Below are 18,691 nucleotides of genomic sequence, written 5' to 3'. Positions count from 1 at the left end.
AATATATGTGCTTCTGCATGTGACCACCATCTCAGCTGCCTATCTTTTTGTTTGTTTGTTTGTTTTTCGAGACAGGGTTTCTCTGTGTGGCCCTGGCTGTCCTGGAACTCACTCTGTAGACCAGGCTGGCCTCGAACTCAGAAATCCGCCTGCCTCTGCCTCCCAAGTGCTGGGATTGAAGGCGTGCGCTACCACTGCCCGGCTTCAGCTGCCTATCCTTAAGGACAGCTGAAGTCATGCTTTCTTTTGCCTTTCAAGAATCTGTAATTGCAAAAATAATGCTTCTTGAAGTCAGAAGATACACACGTCCCCAATATAGTGTTCTCTCTCCTCAACCTCACTTCTCACAGAATCTTTCTAGACAAACATATACACAATCATGTCTATACATTACAGTACACATTCCAATGGTCATATCCACCCACCCCTCTTTCTATAATTCTGGAGCTTGAATCTGAGTGCTCATACATGCTAGGCATTCTCCCGCTGGACTATACCCCCACCCATGGACTCTGTTATACACATGACCTGTCTCCATTTCCAGATGTGTCTGTTATACACATGACCTGTCTGCATTTCCAGATGTGTCTTGGCATTACCTCACTTTGTTTTTCCCTATTAAATTTCACTCTTTTCCCCCTTGCAAAACATAATCCATAGCATGAATATATTTGGTTTACTAAAACCCCTTTTGTTTCTTCCTTTCTATTTTTACCTTGAGACAAGGTTCTCCCTATGTAGTTCCAGATGGCCTGGAACTCATGCAGATCAGGCTGAACTTGAACTCTTGATCTTCCTGTCTTCAACTTCCTAGTCCTGGGATTACAGGCATGAGCCATCACACTTGGCGCACCTCCTTTATATCTCAACTTGTCAAATTTCAAGTGGAATACCATCAGCTCTATGGAAGTTTCTATACAGCCAAAGACAGTGACCAGTAACAGGGAAAACAGAGACTGTATCATGGTACACTGTTTGGTTTCTTCTGCTTTTTGAGGAAATTCTTAATCTGTTCATGTAGACCCAACTGAGGAAGATGGCTACAAAAGCACTTGACGTCCCCAAACACCCCAAGGCCCCCAAGTAGGGAAGACTACTCCTGTGAGAGATCTTGGTGAACTCCAGGGACAGGGATGGCCTGGTGTGGTCAGTGAATCTGTGCTGTAAGATATTCTTAGGTGATTTTTAAAGAAACAGCAGGAGTAGCTGACTTGAGACACAGCTCATATAGGTTAGAAGAAATTCACAAAATACTTGGAGATTTTTAAACCCAAAGTTTATGTTAACATTAAAGATGGATTTAAAAAAAAAAAAAAAAAGCAAATTCAAGCCCTTAAGTTAGTAATATTTTCAGGTTAGCTGTATAAAAAAATGTACTATTTTACATCTCCCCATACTGCATACTATAACTGTACACACATTTTTCCATTCCAAAGTACTCATCACTTATAAAGTGAGAGAATTCAAGCTGCAAGGTAAACACGTAACTTTTAAACAGGGCTCCCGTGAAAGACTGGAGCACCAGTGCACATGAGTCTGCGCTCAGTACTTCTATGGAAGACATCTTCCCTTGTGCTTATAACCGATCTGCAAACAGGCAAGTCAGTATTTCTGGAACTTGTTCTGGAGAAAATCACAGCAGACAGGGGCTCAGGGCAGACATAAGCAGCTCCATTTTATACACGAAGTTTCGGCCCTCCATCTTGTTCCACTGAACCTCCTTGAACGGTCCGCGGAGATGACCCCACTTGCTGTCTTGTAAAACATCACTTTTCGGAAGGTCTTTGCACTGGTTACGGGGAAACTGGACCATAATCTTGCTGCCGCTCTCAGGTCCGTTGCGAACTATTGAGGAAACCAGTATCAGTACATCCACTTTGCGACTTAGAAAGTAATGGAAAACCCTGCCCAAGAGCTTAGACGATCTCATACACAAGTGTTTCAAGAGCAGCTCCTAAGAGTACACACCCCTAACCCTGCACCTGAGAGGTGCAGTCTGTAGGATCAGGAGTTCAAGACTGGTTCTGACTACACAGTGAGATCAAGGGCAATGTTTCAGTTCCAAAATATTAAATCTATTTATTACTTTATGCACATATATGTGCATATGTATAAATGCATGTGTATGTATGCATGTGTGAAAGTCAGAAGACAACTGACAACCATGTCAGTTCTATCTGACAACCATGTGGGGCTTGCGATCAAACTCAGGTCCTCAGGCTTGGTGGCAAGGGCCTTTTCCTGCTAAAACATCTTGTCAGACCTCCAAATGCTAAAGTTTTGCACATATCCACATTCTAAGATGATCTAAATATTTTTAAACTATTATTTGCCCTATAAATTAGGCAACATGTGCCAGATGTGGTAGCACATGCCTGGAAGCCAAACCCTCAGAAGCTGAGACAGGGCTGAGGCTGGCCTGGCCACAAAGTGAGTTCAACACCAGCCTGCGTTACATAGTCTAAAGCCAGCCTAAACTGCAAACATGACCTAGTCTCTCCCAGAAAGAAAAGAGTAAGCAAAAGAAAGAAGCCTTTTTGATAAAGTTTTAACTGATGCATAACTGAAGATAATGTTTGCTCAGTAAGTTCTCACACACGTTCCCTGTCTCCTTGACCCTCCCCACTTAACACACACACACACAAGTATACATAACAGCAGTGTGAACATGTCAACTCATTACAGAAATACATGTGCCTCCTACGCACATTTAGTTATACTAAAGGAGAAGGTTAAGCGCTTCCTTTCCATTGGAGCAGTGGAAAGTACCTGAAATAGCATAGTCTCCGCTTGGAGAGGCCACTGTGATGGCGGAGGCATTGCCGATACTCTCAATGGGTCCGAGTCCCACATGATTACTGAAGCTGAGGACCTGCCAGCCCATAACCTTGGCAAGCTGCTGAACCGCATGCACCTGGTGCTGTGACATCTGTGAATGAGAAAGACAGGACTGATTCACAGGCACACTTTGGTGAGCTGATGTAACTGTAAGCTTGCTGGGGTTCTCAACCTCTGGCCCAGGTTTGAGAAATTCTGTGTGATATGACCAGTAGAGAGGAGAGTAGAGCCCTCCTTCCACTGCAGAACTGCGGCTGTCTAGTGCTGTCTGTGTCTACTGGCAGCTTGAGTGCAGACTCAGGCCCTAAGCCTGCCTGCTGCAGCTTCCTGTCTGGATCAATGGATGTGGAGTAACATCAAAGTTTCAGTGTGCCAAGCATCTTCCGTTTGCCCTTCAAACACAGTCCTACCCTACTCTCTGCCGGGGAGACTTCCCATCAGTCTACTGTGTTCTCTGGCTTCAATGGAACCATCATTGGGGGGCTACCCAATGCAGCCAGCAGAATAGTAAGGAACACGGTGGGTCAGGTCTTGTGCTCCTGGTACTTGTTCCTGTGAGGCTGGCTAGGTCAGCTAGAGCTCATGACAAAAACCTGCTCATCTGGTCAAGGCCAGAAGGCCTCACTAAATGACTGCTGGGTCTCCCACAGCCACATGGTCAGCTGACTCATAGTAAACACCATCCCGCGTGTTCTTCACTCCCACCCTGCTGGAATGCATTCTGCCACCAGCAGCAAAGGCAGCAGCACCAGGCAGCAACACTATCACTACCTGCTTCTCTGACCCCTGTCCACTTGCAGACCTTGGTCTCTAGACGTGCCAGTCTCTCTGAGACACTCCAACACATCTGTGTATACACTTCAGCTAAGCAAACCCACTTAGGATGTAACTGACGGGGGCTGAGTCAGCTGTGTCCCTCACAGATGCACCTGATTACCTGGCATCAAAGAGGCAAATCCTCTATGAGAGAACCGCACCTGGAGGAAAGTATTAGCATATTTTTTCTTAATTTGTGTGAATAATCATTATTTTACATTAGAACAAACCCCTCCCTTTTCTACCACAATTCATCACTTTACTAGCTACTCTCAACTCTAAGGTGGCTAACTACTGCTTTTCTTGCACTCCAGTGTTACCAAACAAGTCTGTGGAACAGGGACAAGAAGCCAGCACTTTCCAGTGTCCTTTCACAGGAGCAATCCTTTCCAGAGCCAAAGACTAGAAAGCATTGCACTGTCTATGTCTAATGGCTGTCTATGAATATAATAGGATGGTGGCTGCTATAGTTTGCATCTGTCTTCCTCTCTCTGCTTTCCTTGGGCTAATACTTGCTCCTTCCTGAAGAGGGGCTATTCCCCAACAATTGTGCAAATAAACCCAGGACAGATTATGAACCAAAAGTGTGTCCTGGAAGGAAGTGACAATACAGAAAAAACGGTCTCTCCTTCTGTAACCATTACAGCTATTGCTTGCTCAGTTTGTTCCTTAAGCGATGAATGAAACTAGGGACTTAAGGCCTGAGGTGTGGCCAGGAATGTGTGCACACCTGCAATCCCAGTAACCAGGAGGCAGAAGCAGGAGGACTAGTGGGCTACACAACTCATTCGAGGCTAGGCTGAGCTACATTAAGACTTATCTCAAAGACATAAACAAAACTCCAACCAAAGCACAGTGTGTAACCTACCTGAGACAGAAGGAAGTCCTGTAGCTCCTGTTCCTGATGGGACAACGTAATCACCCGCCCATCTCTGTGCACAACACGGACATGCTCAACACCAATGTTCAACTGTAGCTGGATGGACCTACAGACACACACTCTAGTTGGTACAATCCCAACTTTACATCATGTTAACAGCATGCACAAAGATGCAACAGCTCTGATGACCTAAACCAACTTTTATGTTACAGGTGACGGTAGTTTCTTAGCATCCACCAAATGAAATCCAAGGCAGACTTCCTCAGATTGCAACAGGCACCTGCTCTACAGCAGGCTAGTCAGTCAGGTGACTGTCTTCCCTTGGAGTTGTCACAGCAGGACATGGACACAGCAGCATCCCCTAAACCCCAAGTGGTGAGCTATGTGGGCCTGGCCCTGATTTAAAATGTAGGTAAGGGCTCTTTACATCCAAGCCTGAGGACCTGAATTCAATCCCAGGTCCCTACATTGTGGAAGGAGAGAACCAGCTTCTACAGACTGTCCTCTACACCTCTCTGCACATGTACCATGGAATGCATGCACACCAAGTCCCAGATAAGGAAATAAACGTAAAACACACATACTTAGTTCCTTTCCATCACCTACTTTTACTTCCTGCATCTGATCTTATGCTCGTTTACTCACTAAAACTGCCACACTGAAAATCAGTATTGCATAGATTTTCTGCTCCTAGCTGGGCGGTGGTGGCGCACGCCTTTAATCCCAGCACTTGGGAGGCAGAGGCAGGCGGATTTCTGAGTTCGAGGCCAGCCCGGAACTGTACAGAAAAACCCTGTCTCGAAAAAACCCAAAAGATTTTCTGCTCCTCCTTCACAAGGGAGCGACTTTACATGTCACAGTGCTTTGTTCATGGTGGCCAGTTTGCTCTGTCTTAAATAAAGCATCTAAGCACTTGCAGAGCCTGGAGAGGCAGGGCTGGGACTCTCAGACCAACAGGTACAAATGTGCCTTCTTACTGCAGTTTTTAAAGATGAGATATCTTGTTTTGTAAAGCCCATTCTGGTCTTGACCTCACTGTGCTCTTCCTGCCTCTACTTCCCAAGCTCTGGGATTAGAGCTATGTACTAGCACACCTAGCTTTATTATAGAATCCAAGCAAGCATTCTGAGACATATACCTTGCTCAAGCATCTGACTAAGAATGCTGGGACAAGGACGATGCTGCTATTCCACAGACACACAATAGTCAACCTGGTTTAGAGGTACAATCAACTAATGGATCAGAACCAACGACAACACCAGGCCAGGGTTGTCCTAACAACCTAACTAACGCAGACTACCCTCAGCAGACTAGGCTGAGTGCAGGCGTCCACAGTCCTCTCACTCCTGACACAACAGACTTGCACAGCCCCTAGGCCGGAACTGACTCAGGCTTGGCGAGTACCTTAGCAAGTGAGGTAGCTTTCCGCTCAATGTGTAGATGCTAGGCATGTTCAACTCATCGCCCACAGGCTGCCATGTGGCCAAGGATAGACCAACACAAAACTGTAAACATGAGATTGTATGTGGCTCTTAGGAGATATGTGCGTGTATGCCACATATGTGCAGGCACCCTGGAGGTCAGAAGAGAACCTAAGATTCCCTGGAGCTGGAGTTACAGGCAGTTGTGAGCCACCTGACTTGGTTGCTAGGAACAGTTTCTTCTGTGGAAGAAAACTTTAAACCAGCCAGGTGGTGGTGGCGCACGCCTTTAATCCCAGCACTTGGGAGGCAGAGGCAGGCGGATCTCTGAGTTTGAGAGTTTGAGGCCAGCCTGATCTACAGAGTGAGGTCCAGGACAGCCAGGGCTACACAGAGAAACCCTGTCTCGAAAAAACAAAACAAAACAAAACAAAACAAAAAAAACAACAAACAAACAAACAAAAAAAAACTTTAAACCACTTAGTCATCTCTCCAACCCCTAACCTCTTGTGTTTGCAAATATGCTATAGGTGATATAATTTATAGAAATTCATGGCCCATAACAAAAAACCCTGAGGCTTGTAGAATCCCTTGGAGAAGGATACAAACAGCTGCTCAGCAAGCTGTCTGTGGGACTTACTGGTGACACTTACTTGCAGATCTGTTCATAACCCTGAGATGTGATTAAGACTTTTACACTCGACTCATAGACATCGTTGATGTTTGACCAATGGGCCTGGATCTGGGGGTCTTCAATTCGACTTGCCAAGCTGTCAATGGTTGCAGCAGTTCTTTAAAAGAAAATTTAAAAATCACTATATAGAATGAAAGGATTTAAATTATGTATCAATTCTATATAAATTTGAAAATTATCTAATTTTGCCTACTTTCCGACCACACCAACCATTTGAAAGGCGAAGGTTCTAGAGGTGAGTTGGTTCTGGGAGCCCTCGCATATGCACTGCTGTGCTGGTCATAGCTTTGCACCACAACACACACTCAAACCACCTCATTCATCTTCTCCGGCTCATGAAAGCTTATTCCACACAGATAAGATAGTCCCAGGTACTAATCTGATATGCACCCAGATATTAGTGGTCTTTGGTAACAACTGACTTGGGATATACCTACACCTGGAATAAACCATAAGGCAAACTAGAGTGTCAGGGGCAGCCTTGTTTATACACTGAAGGCCTAAAATCAGCAATAGGCCTAACTCAGCCTGCTAACACAAAGTCTTGGGTCTCTTTGAAAAACACTGAACAGATAGCTATAAGATATTGTAAACAGGCAGCTTTGGTGGAAATTTACCAGCCTGGATGAGAACAAGTAGTCATAGGTCTTGTGGATAGTCATAGACCTTGTAAATAGGTAGCCTTGGTGGAAAGTACCAACTTAGATAAGGACAAGTAAATCATAGGCAGAGTCATAGTGACCTGTCCCCTGAACCCTCAACCCAGCTGATACCCTGTTCTGGAAGATATCTGTCCTCCCCCTGAACACCTACGCTCCTGCGTCATCCCCTTCCCCACATCCTGCCTTTTTGTGTATATAACCCCTGTGTGAAAAAAGTAAAATTGGCGGTTTGATCAGCCTATAGACAAGCCACTGTTCTCTGCGTCTGCCTGTTTTCCCCCCACTCTCTTTCAGGTGATCTCCCTGGACCCCTGTTTAATGCCCTGCTGGACATGGCACTAGAGACTTGGGCACAATCCAAACATCACCGATCAAGAAAGTCAGCAATGATTGCTAGACATAAGCAACAAAAACTGGGCACCTCTCGATAGGATCAGCATGACAAGTGGTAAGAAGCCACTGGAAACAAGATATCCACAAGCAGTACCACCTGCTAAATGACAATGCTACAGAACCTTCAAGGCAAGATGAAACAGACCTCCTCGCCAGTGTCAGTATGGAAGAGAGGGCAGATGTTAACACAGGAAGATGCACTTCCCTCTCACCGCGCCAGCCACAGACAGTGAGGCTGGGGCAGCAGCACTAGCAAAGGCAGTTAAGAGACAAAGTAGCTCTCAGTTCAAGGCCAGGGCTACTCAAAACAAAAAAGAGACACACTTTGGAGCTAACACAGCCTTGGGCTGTTGGCTTTAGCTGAGCAAACTAAACTAAATTATCTAAGCCTCAACCAGCTCATCAGGAAGGAAATAAAAAAGGCTTTAATGTTATCTGCCCCAAGTAACAATTAAGTCAACATGGGAGTAAGGGCTTCAAGGATGAGCTGCCAAACACAACAAAACACAAAGGGAGGAGAAGAGTCATTTTCCTGGCTGTCAACCAGCTGTCTAGACTGGTTCTGGGTAGTGTTAAAAACAGAGCATTCAACCTGATAGCAGGATCTGCACCCCCAACACCCCTCCTATCCACCCCCACCCCCCTCAACTGGACAAGACCCAGTCTGTCACCATAATTTTTCTCTTAGCCACTTTCTGCTAACATGTACCCAAAATCAACATAAAGAGGACAGAAAAAGGACTCAACTTTACAGAAAACAGTAACTTTCTTCATCCTCACCTGCTCCTTAGAAAAATATGCTTTGCTTGTTTAATTATTTTTTCTAGGAGTCCTTCCGTGGACTGTATTGAATTAATTTCATTTTTATCAAAAGCTTGAGGCCCTGAGAGTCTCATTCTTTTGTGGCCAAAGGGAGCACTTGCTGGGTGTGGCATCACGATGGAGCTCAAGGTCTGTTTATGAAACTGAAAAAAAAAAAAAAAGCCACTTTTAATAACCAATACCCATGTAATAAACATGACAGAAATGTTTAATCAAAGGTTCAAAGGTGGGCTCAAATTATTTTTGGAAATAGTGAAAATAATAAGTAAAAAGTAATCTTGCCAAATGTAATAGTAATGCCTTTAATTTTAGTATTCGGGAGGCAGACACCAGCCTGGTCTACATAGGTGTTGCGAGTCAGGCAGGACTACAGTGAGACCCTATCCTCAAATCATCATCACCACCATCACCTTGATACAGAGAGAAATGCACTCAGTGACCATGTGCATGATTCACGTCTATAAAGAGGTGGGTTCCTTTGAACTGTGATTTTTATTTTCAAAGTTTAAATTACAAAGCATTCTTCATTAAGTCTCATTTCATCTCATGATCAGATAGTTAATCAACTGCCTAGACTGCCTGGCAGAACCCCAAGAAACATGTAATGGTGGGATTGAACTGAGAGCCTCACCCTGCCACCTTGAGGGAAATCCTCAGTCTAAAAAACCGAAAACACTGGCTTTTATACCATTACAATCAATAGAACTCCATCCTGGGAATGGGGACTAGGGGTGGGGGTGATGGGAGGTTGGAGTCTCAAAACATGATGTTGGACAGCCCAGGCCTCCCCACCAGAGCCACCCTTCTCTGTACAGTGGCACGTGCTTCTCATGATAACTCCAGAACTTGCTGTATATCCCTACAAGATTTTCTGGGCCCAAGGACTGTGTACTGATGATGTCTGGAACACAGCAGGCTCATTCATATCAGGCAGGGGCACCACTGCTGCACATTACTGAGCCTCAGTGCAAGGCTCGATCACTGCTCTGCTGTGCTCACACTGCAGAGCCTCACTGGAGTTGGTACCTCTCTGATCAGCAGGTGCAAGTTATGCTCCAAGACGTAGAGGTGGTCCTCCTGACCAGGCTTCTCTGTAGCACATTTCTGGGACTTCTTATCATCTGAGGAGTGGCACAGAGAAATGGACAACTGCAAGCCTGTGTAGAGAGGCAGGACAGATGCAGATAAGCCAAGAACTGGATGCTGAGGCCATCCTCCCAAAAGACAATCACAGTGCATTCTCAAGAATCTGAAGTGGACCATCAGGCCTCACGTGAGTACCTCGACTCCAATGACCTCCTTTACTTAACACGATAAATTCTCATAGGCTTGGACAACAGTAATATTCCACAGACTATACTGTGGCTCTGATCCTGAGCTGTAACTCAAGAAGACTGGGGACAATTCTCAATGCTTGGTTTTTACAAACATAGAATCTTAAAAACAAGCTTTTCTAGTTATATATCAACAAGAAGTTAGGGCCTAGTTTTGCCAGGCTCTCTTCCCTGCTCCTAAAAGCATAGGGCATCTAACCCTAAACTAACAAGTATGCAGCCACTGACAACTGATTTCTAGGCTAAGCTTGACTGCTTCTGAACAAAAATTTCTTCTACAAATTTAGGAATATCCTATTTTTTTTAAGTTGGTACCTCATTTAGAAAATACAAGTATCTTTGAAACAAATGCCACTTGACAGCACTGCTGCTGCCTGAAACCACAGCACCACAATTTTTAACATATGCCATGAAAGCCCAAGATACCACCCTCAGGTCACAGAACAGAGTGGGCAGCACCGCTGGCTTTCCTGGACACCATGATGCACAGCGGAGCCTCTACCTGAGGCCACTCCTACAGCACACCCACACCATAAAGTCCTGCTTGCAGGTTTCAGCAGGCTGCCTGCTCTTACTTGGGAAGGGCTGAGAGATGATCTGGTTTTTCACCACAATGTGAGGGATCTGAGACTTAATCTGAACGGCTTCCCGAGAAAGCTGTGCAAAAATTTCCTTACAAAGAAGAACATTTTGTGCTGCTTCTAATTTTGTCTGCCAGTGTGGGGAACCTGAAAGACAGAAGGCATGTGTATAAAGCCATGTCCAGCCAGATCATGTATACAGCTGCACGAACAATGACCTCACTTCATAATCAAAGCTTCAGAGAATACTGCTATAACCTCTGTTCAAACACAAAGTCTCACTTTAAAAAATTCCACAATTTCACAGACGCAGACAAGCTTTTGGTCATTTTCTCCTCTCTCCCCCTCCCTCCCTCTCTCCGTCCCTCCCCTCCCTCCCTCCCTCTCTCTCTCTCTCTCCCTCCCCTCCCTCCCTCCCTCTCTATCTCCTTTCCTACTCAAACTCTTCTTCCAAAGCTTCTTTCCTGCATGCATGTGTGTGTCAAAGTTTGTAGCTGCTCATATGAGCACGGGGTTATTTACAGGAATATAGACAGCTAATCAGTGGCTGCACTAGAGGTCCAGAGGTCCTAGTGAACACAGATAAGCACTGGAAAATCCATGCAAAGTTAAACACGTAGGCTATGTCTTCAAAGGAAGAAGTTTACCTGTCTTCCTCCTGGAATGCTCGGAAAGGATGTCGTTTACAACCTGGTGATCCTTGTACCTATAGAGCCAGGCTCCGCCCATATACTCTAGAATACTGTTTTGTTTTTCCCAGACCCTTTCCCATAAACCTTGAACATTGCTTTTAAGTCCATTAAACATTAAACACATCCTTATGAGATGTCACTTGTGCTTTACATCAGCCTAAATGACTTTTGTGTTATCTTAGGGCCGGGCCAATCCTGACACCTACAGGCATTATGTTTACCTCAGTCAAGTTCCCTAGACCCTAAATCTTGGGCACTGTTTCTGAGTCAACAGTACCCATCTTTATGGAAGAAGCCATATGTACTTTGTAAAGAATTTCAATGTGAACATGTCTTAAGCTTTGTTGTACACGTGGCAATTAGTTACTTGTCATCAGAAAACTTTTCTTCCAAAATTGTGCTGTACTTATATGGTTAAAATAAACTGCCTGCTGTCAGACTCTACAAGTTTGAACCAGTGATGTCAAGCTGAACAGAGTGTCAGTCTTACTCACTTGTATAATTCTGATGCTGGCTGCAATGCCTGCAGGGACTCTTGTCTGCATCACCTTGCCTAGAAACCATTAGTAGCCCGAAGTCCCTCAGTAAGGGTGAGGCCTCATGAGCCCCTCGACCACCCACAGTGGAATGATGGGGCCCTGTCAGGTACAAGTCTGCAGCAGGTAACCACAGCCAGAGTGCATGAGTGCACGGCTGTGCCATGCCCAGAAGGCAGTGCTTCTGAGCACTCTTCCCCAACCTCTATATTCTTAGTGTCTCCACTTGCCGTGATATTCTGAGCCTTGGAGACGTTGAACATCTTCTTTTACACAGAGACACCTAGTGTACTTCAACCTACAAAAATATACAGCTATTCACTAATGCTTTATTTTTAATAAAAAGTACATTTCCAGAAGCAAGCATGGCATTTCATGCCTGTAATTCCAACATGCAGAAGGCTGAGGGAGAAGGATTATGAGTTTAAAGTCAAAGATTGTCTCAAAAAAACAAACACAGATGGCAGCTCTTTAAGAAACCCACATCCACACTCTGGGATAGCTTTCTTCCTGAGCATCCTTCTTCTCTTAACTCTCACTGCTTAAGACATCTTCAATAACCACCAACGTCCTATTGTTTTCACACCAAAGGTCTCCTTTCCTCTCTCTTTACACTTGGCTTACTGAGTATGTGAGTATAGAATGAAGTATAGACACCATGACATACCTGGCTTGGATTTGGGCAAAGTTCTCTTAAAAAGGTTAACTGTGCCAAGATCACCAATGTCTGGAGCCTGTTTCTGAATAGAAACCTACAGAACATGAAAAATGTTAGCAAAGTCGCTTCAGGGTAATTGCCAAGAAATAACTTGAAAAATGCTAATCAGTACCTTGATATATGCAGACCCCTCTAAATCACTAGGAATCTGGACATCTAGAGGGCAGTAATCTTCTGGTATCTTTTTATCCAAGTCAATGTCTGTATTCTTTATCACTTCAAAGGTACCATGATGGGGAAAGAGAGAGCCTAATTGGGTTTAAGAGATCAAAATAATTAACATAACAAATTAATACAAATTATCAAGTATAACACTTTACCCCCACATCACTAAATATGAATTCTTTCCATTAGAAATGTGCACAATGAGAGGGAGGCACTTAGAGGCCTAGGCGGGAGGGTCAAGAGTTCAAAGCCAACACTGCCTACATGACATCCTATCTTGAAAATTCCCAGACAGGCCAGTCTTACTGTAGTAGCTACACTGAAGAGAAAGTTCAAAGACAGCATATTTAAGGTTTGGAGTCCAGTGAGAGATGGCCACAGTCCTGCTGGATGAGTCAAACCAAAAAGAAAGTAGAAAAGAGGTAGAGACAGGTGAATCTACAGTTTGAGGTCAGCCTGGTCTACATAGGGAATTCCAGGCCAAGGAGAGCTACACAAGAGATCTTGTCTACAAATAAAACCAAACAACATAAGACTTCGTGAGCATGGTGATGCACACCTGCACCCGCCCTAAAGACATCACTGTAACCTGACCTCTACAGACTACACACTATTCTCTTGGAGTTTTGATAAAGTGAATTCAGCATCAGAAAGACAAGCCAGCAGTGCTCAGAGTACTATTTCCAGCCAGCAACTCTACTTTGATGTGCAGCAGCACCTCGATGCAAGTCAGAAATCTAAGTAACGGCTACATTGTTAGTGGATGGTTAAGTGCAATGCCAGTCTAATAAGAAAAGACATTCAGGATCTTCTTGCAGTTAAAGAGAGCAACTAAACTCTTCCATAACCTCAAGGGATCAGCCCAAAGAGAAATTAAGTGTTTGCCCGTAATTATTTTGGGTAAAGAAGTTACAATGTCTAAAACCAGAAAGCACCAATTTATCTTGCAGTGGAACTCACATCAGTGTGGGGCACTGACTCCAGATTGTGTTTTAGTAGCAGCCTGACTTTGGTACAAGGAATCTTTGACATCTCTAGTACTGTTCTCAAGCATCCCAGCAGGACTTCTCGGCCATCTCTCACTGGACTCCAAACCTTAAATATGCTGCCTTCAAACTTTCTCTTCGGTGTAGCTACTACAGTAAGACTGGCCTGTCTAGGGATTTTCAAGATAAGGAGGATCTCATGTAGGCGAAGTTCCCCTTGAACTCTTGACTTTCCCACTTCAATTTCCAAGTGTTAGGACTCCATCCAGGTGTGTGACACCAACCTCTGCCAAGAATGGTTTTGGCTTATGGGTAAAGATATTAACTATCACAGGGAGGTGAGAAATGATCATGGCAGGAAGCTAGGAGACATACAAAGCAATTTCTACGGTCAGATATCTGTACCTGCACTTCTGTAGCTCAGGTCACCCAGGATCTTGTCCCCCACTTTCCTCAGTTTCCAGTGTTGCCGTAGTCTCAAGAGCTCAGAATTGAAGTCTCGCTGGAGCTTATTTTCCTGGTTCTCAGCCACTGACTTGGTCAGTCTTTCTGCTCCCTTCAGTAGGATTTGAGCCGCTCCAGCAAGGGACTTCTTCTTAGAGATCAGCTGCAGTGTCTGTGGACTCTAGCAAAAAATAATATAGCATGTTTTCTATCAAAAATGAGTTCCTCAAAAAAACATTTAAAAAAAAATGAGTTCCAAATTATCTTAGATACATTTAAAACTACATATTTTCTCAAGCAGAAAATATTTTACTTGGAAGAAAAGTTGTGGTTAAACACCCCCCACCCCCACACACGCACACACATGAAGGAACAGGGATGACAGTTGGCAAGGGGCTTGCCATGCAAGCATGAGGCCTGCTGAGTTCCATCTCCAGCATCCGAATTCAACCCAGTACAGCAACAGGAACCTGGCATTCCAAGCCCAGGGAAGGGCAATTCTGGAGGCTTTCTGGCCAGTCAATCTGGTCAACTAGTGAATTCTACCTTCAGAAAGAAAAACTGACTCAAAAATATAAAAATTCAGAGAGAACTGAGAAAGATATCTAGGGTAACTTCTGGCTTCTACATCCTTCCATGCGCACATGTGTGCACGAACACACACATACAAATACATACACAAAAACATAATGAATAAATGTAGAAGAAAAATGAGCAGATGGTGAAGTAACATACCAAGGCTTTGAAAAAAATCTTCCCGTGCAAAACTTTTTTTAAACAACAAACGTAACCTGTTTCTTGGCAAGCTTACAAAGTGACCTTAAGCCAAATCACCATAGTGGCCCAGAAATGAGAACTCAGCAATACGCCATTTGGGGCAAACTAGGCCGGAGCCCTGTCCTCACCATCCAGCTCCAACTTATGCATGCCTTTCTGTGGCGCCCATACTTCATGTTAAATTCCACCCCCCTGCTTAGATGTAACTACACAAAGAAATCAGCATCTATATGGTACACATCAACACCAAGCTTACAACTGACATAAGACCAAGTAGGTGCCTCCAGGACTTTTGAAATCTCGACTGGTATCAGTCCGAAGCACTGCATTAACTACACTCACTCATGGAAGCTGCTGAAAAGTGACTGCAGACTGCGTGCACAACCACCAGCTTTGTGTTTTATTGAGTAGCTACACTCCTACATGACAAGTCTAACAAGTGCAAGTTGTCCAACAGTAAAGAGTGTCCAAAGACGAAGCGAAAGATTTTGCAAGAGTAAGTTTCACAAAAAGGCCCCAGCCTTCTGCAATTATACTACTCTGAATTCCCACCACCTCACCTGACCTCACAGACTAGCTAAGTTGGTCAGGCCTGGTTAGTACCTGGAGAGAGGCCACACTCATTCTCTATCTATATAAGGAGCCAGATTCATAGATACTCCTCATCTGTGAAGCGCTCAGTCCTTACATCTTTGCCAGGACTTAATTTTTCTCTTTTGTAATCCTAATGCTACTTTTATCTGTACACGTGTGTCTGTGCATCTGAAGAGGTTAGGGGGTGTCAGATCTCCTGGAGCTACAGGCAGGTTTAAGCTGCCTGACGTGGGTACTAAGAACTCAGGTCATCTGTAACAACAATATGTGTTCTTAATCATTGAGCCATTGCTCTAGCTTGTGGATTTAATTTTTCAACAAAATAAAAGGGAGCAAAACGCACACAACCAAATATTGGTCCTAGGACTTAAAAGATGTTCAGTTAAAGGGCACATATACCTGTTTGGGAGGAAGCGCATCCTGAGAGACAGGGTCCAGAGTCATGAACTTTTTGTCCCTGACAATACTGAGGACATCATAGAGAACACACATCTCTGTGAGGGCACTTCGCAAATTGTTCCTCACCGAGTCCCAAGGCCACAGAGAAGGTTGGAATTTTACCAACCCTGAAAAACAGAAACACATGTGTACTGGTTACACTGAATACAAGACAGAAGAAGGCTCATAGAGGTTTAAAAGTGTGAAAAGGAGAAATGAGTTCTCTTACAAACTGCCCCTCTTTCACCTCCTCCCCATGCCTTGTCTTGAACTGTTAACAGTTAATACTCCTTTTATGGCAAAACAAATGCCAGTGTAATTTCCACAGGCCCAAAACTGTCAGTAAGATATCTTAGGTAGGCACTCGAATCTTTCTGAACCTAGGGCTTCATTCATCCCAGATAAGCACTGAGCTATATCTCCAGGCCCCTTTAAAATAACCTGCTTCCTTCCAACATTTAGAACTTGAATACCTGTAGCAAATTCCTGAACTGCAAAACAACAGGCAAAGCCTCAAATGGCCAATACCACCAGCATTACTATTGGCTGCATGAGTATATCTTCCTTTTAATCAATTTTTAATACATGCTCACTCTACAGAGTTCACGATAAAGGATCAGGGAGTGAAAGTCAAAAGTTTTCTTTTAATCTCAGGCCTGACTCTCCTCCCTCCTGAGACATAACCATTCTTAACAGTTGGGGTGAACCCTTCCAAAGCTTTCCCAGCAAATTTAACACAATACTATTACTTGCCCATTCCTTTAGTTGGTATGTCCTTAGAGATATCTCAACCCAGAATATAGGACCTACTCATTCTTTCACACATCTCAAGATATTTGGAAGCCTGGAGGCAGCCATTTAAGCCTGTCACTTAATAGGTCAAATGCTTCTAATCATGGCAGTACTGGATCTCAATACACACTTACACTCTACAGTTCTGTAGGTGGGGATTTCATGGATCAAATACGATACACATTTAAAATTTTGCATTTAAAACTACTGAGCTAATCTGCCCTTCCAATACAGGATAATAACAATGTTGTTTTTTTTTTTTAAAGATTTACTTGATTTAATGTATGTGAGTACACTGTCTTCAGACACACCAGAAAGGACACTGGACCCCATCTCAGATGGTTGTGAACCAGCATGTGGTTGCTGGGACTTGAACTCAGGACCTCTGGAAGAGCAGTCAGCGCTCTTAACCGCTGAGCCATCTCTCCAGTCCCCAGTGTTTTAACTTTCTGCAAAATTTATGAAAACTACATTTAAATTTTTATTTAATTATTGAAATGGTGTCTCACTATTAGCTCATGCTTTTCATAAATCTGACTTCCTCTGCCTGGCCAATTGCCACACTAGACATGAACATCCCCACTTAAACAAACTCTGTCACATCACTAAATCAAGAACTGTGGTTTCTAAATTTTTGTTTCTTTGATAAGAAGAATCCGAAATCCAGTCTAGTTGCTTCTCCAAATTTCCCTTTCAGTTTTGTTTCGTTATAATTCATGCACCTCAAAGTTTCAGTGGTATCTTTAAGTATCACCTGTTTCCATCTAAAATCACCCCCAAAAGCATTCGGCTGTTCTAAAAAAAAAAAAAAAGGCGATTGCCAGGCTATACGTGACACCTCGTCCCGACTAGGTCGGCCTTCCCACTGCTGTCACTACTTCTCATTACAAGTGGGGGCTGCTAAGCTCAAGGGCGCCCACCACAAAACACACTTTACTCCTAGGGGAGAACCTGGGGCAGAACCAGCAACGAGGGCGAAGCCTCACCCTCCTCGTCGTCCTGGTCGGCCCCCGCGCCGCCCCAGTCAGGCGCGTCGCTGTCAGGCCCCGCCGCCTCCTCCTCCTCAGAGCCGGAGCCCTGGCTGAAGTCGATGCGCTGCGCCAGGCGCGCCAGGTTCTGCGACATAGACAGCGGCTGCAGGTACGTCTCGGTGCCATCAAGGCCCACCTCCTGCACCTGCTTCTCGCAGGCCGACTCGATGCTGATGCGCACAGCTCGCACGCCCGACATGCTGGCGGCGGCCTGCGGGAGACCCGCGGGAGACTCAGAAACAGCACGGACACAGAAACCTGGACACCAGGCTCCCCGAAAGCCCGACGCAACGGCCCGGGCGGAAACCAACCACCACCGCTGCCCCACAATCCTCCGCGTAGCGTCTCGCGGAACGCTATGAGCAGGCGCGGAGGGCCAGCTGCCCGGACACTTCCGGTATGCTGCACGCGAGAGTCGGAAACTTCCGTCTGACTGAGGCGCGCCGCAGCATTGAAAGTAGTGTGTGCTGATTATGTAGATACGCTGGGTGTTGTAATTTTTGTTTGTTTGTTTGTTTGTTTGTTTGTTTGTTTAGTTGGTTGCTTGGTTTTTAAAATAACTTATTTCTTATTGATCTGATTAATTTGTTGATTGGTTGTTGAGACACGCAGCTTCTTTGTTAGTTGGTTAGTTATTTGATTTTTGGGACACGCAGCGTACCCACCACACCACTCCCATTGATTCAGTCTGGGACCCAGTCACTGGGATGCGTCCACTCACTTTCTGGGTAGGTTTTCACTTCCTAGTTAAACCTCTCTGAGAACATACTCCCAGAGGTATGTCCTCTAGGTGATTTTACATTCAGTGAAGTTAACGATGAAGACGTATGTACCGTTACAAGTAAGGGCTTTACATTTATGTAAACACTTACAAAGACACCGTATAATTCGCAGCTGTTGGAGTCTCTCTGATTTCCAGCAAAAAGACTTAGTCAAACAGCTAGTAGTGCTACCATCCAGACCGCACCAGGTGTCTTAAACACTACAAGAACACTCAGATATGCCTATACAAAAGGTTGTAACTGATTGTCCTGGTCTAGTAGGCACAGTTTGGGCCAGGACTTGGTGCAGACCGCT

At 44.6% G+C, this 18,691-nt stretch overlaps 1 protein-coding gene across 1 annotated transcript; it reads right to left on the bottom strand.

Annotated features, from left to right (window-relative positions):
* Positions 1 to 1,344: 1,344 nt before the first annotated feature.
* Positions 1,345 to 17,825, bottom strand: Med17 (mediator complex subunit 17). The gene is made up of 12 exons (XM_028763351.1): positions 17,570 to 17,825; positions 15,753 to 15,919; positions 13,944 to 14,163; positions 12,500 to 12,636; positions 12,337 to 12,421; positions 10,436 to 10,588; positions 9,553 to 9,683; positions 8,485 to 8,669; positions 6,609 to 6,746; positions 4,523 to 4,640; positions 2,770 to 2,929; positions 1,345 to 1,845 (listed from the first exon to the last, which is right to left on the bottom strand). The coding sequence occupies exons 1-12, from the start codon at positions 17,811 to 17,813 to the stop codon at positions 1,634 to 1,636; spliced, it is 1,950 nt and encodes a 649-aa protein (XP_028619184.1). The 5' UTR covers positions 17,814 to 17,825; the 3' UTR covers positions 1,345 to 1,633.
* Positions 17,826 to 18,691: the final 866 nt, after the last annotated feature.

The sequence above is a fragment of the Grammomys surdaster genome, unplaced genomic scaffold, assembly GCF_004785775.1.
Source record: "Grammomys surdaster isolate TR1022 unplaced genomic scaffold, NIH_TR_1.0 138, whole genome shotgun sequence".
Taxonomy (NCBI): domain Eukaryota; kingdom Metazoa; phylum Chordata; class Mammalia; order Rodentia; family Muridae; genus Grammomys; species Grammomys surdaster.
This window is presented reverse-complemented; position numbering and strand designations above follow the sequence as displayed.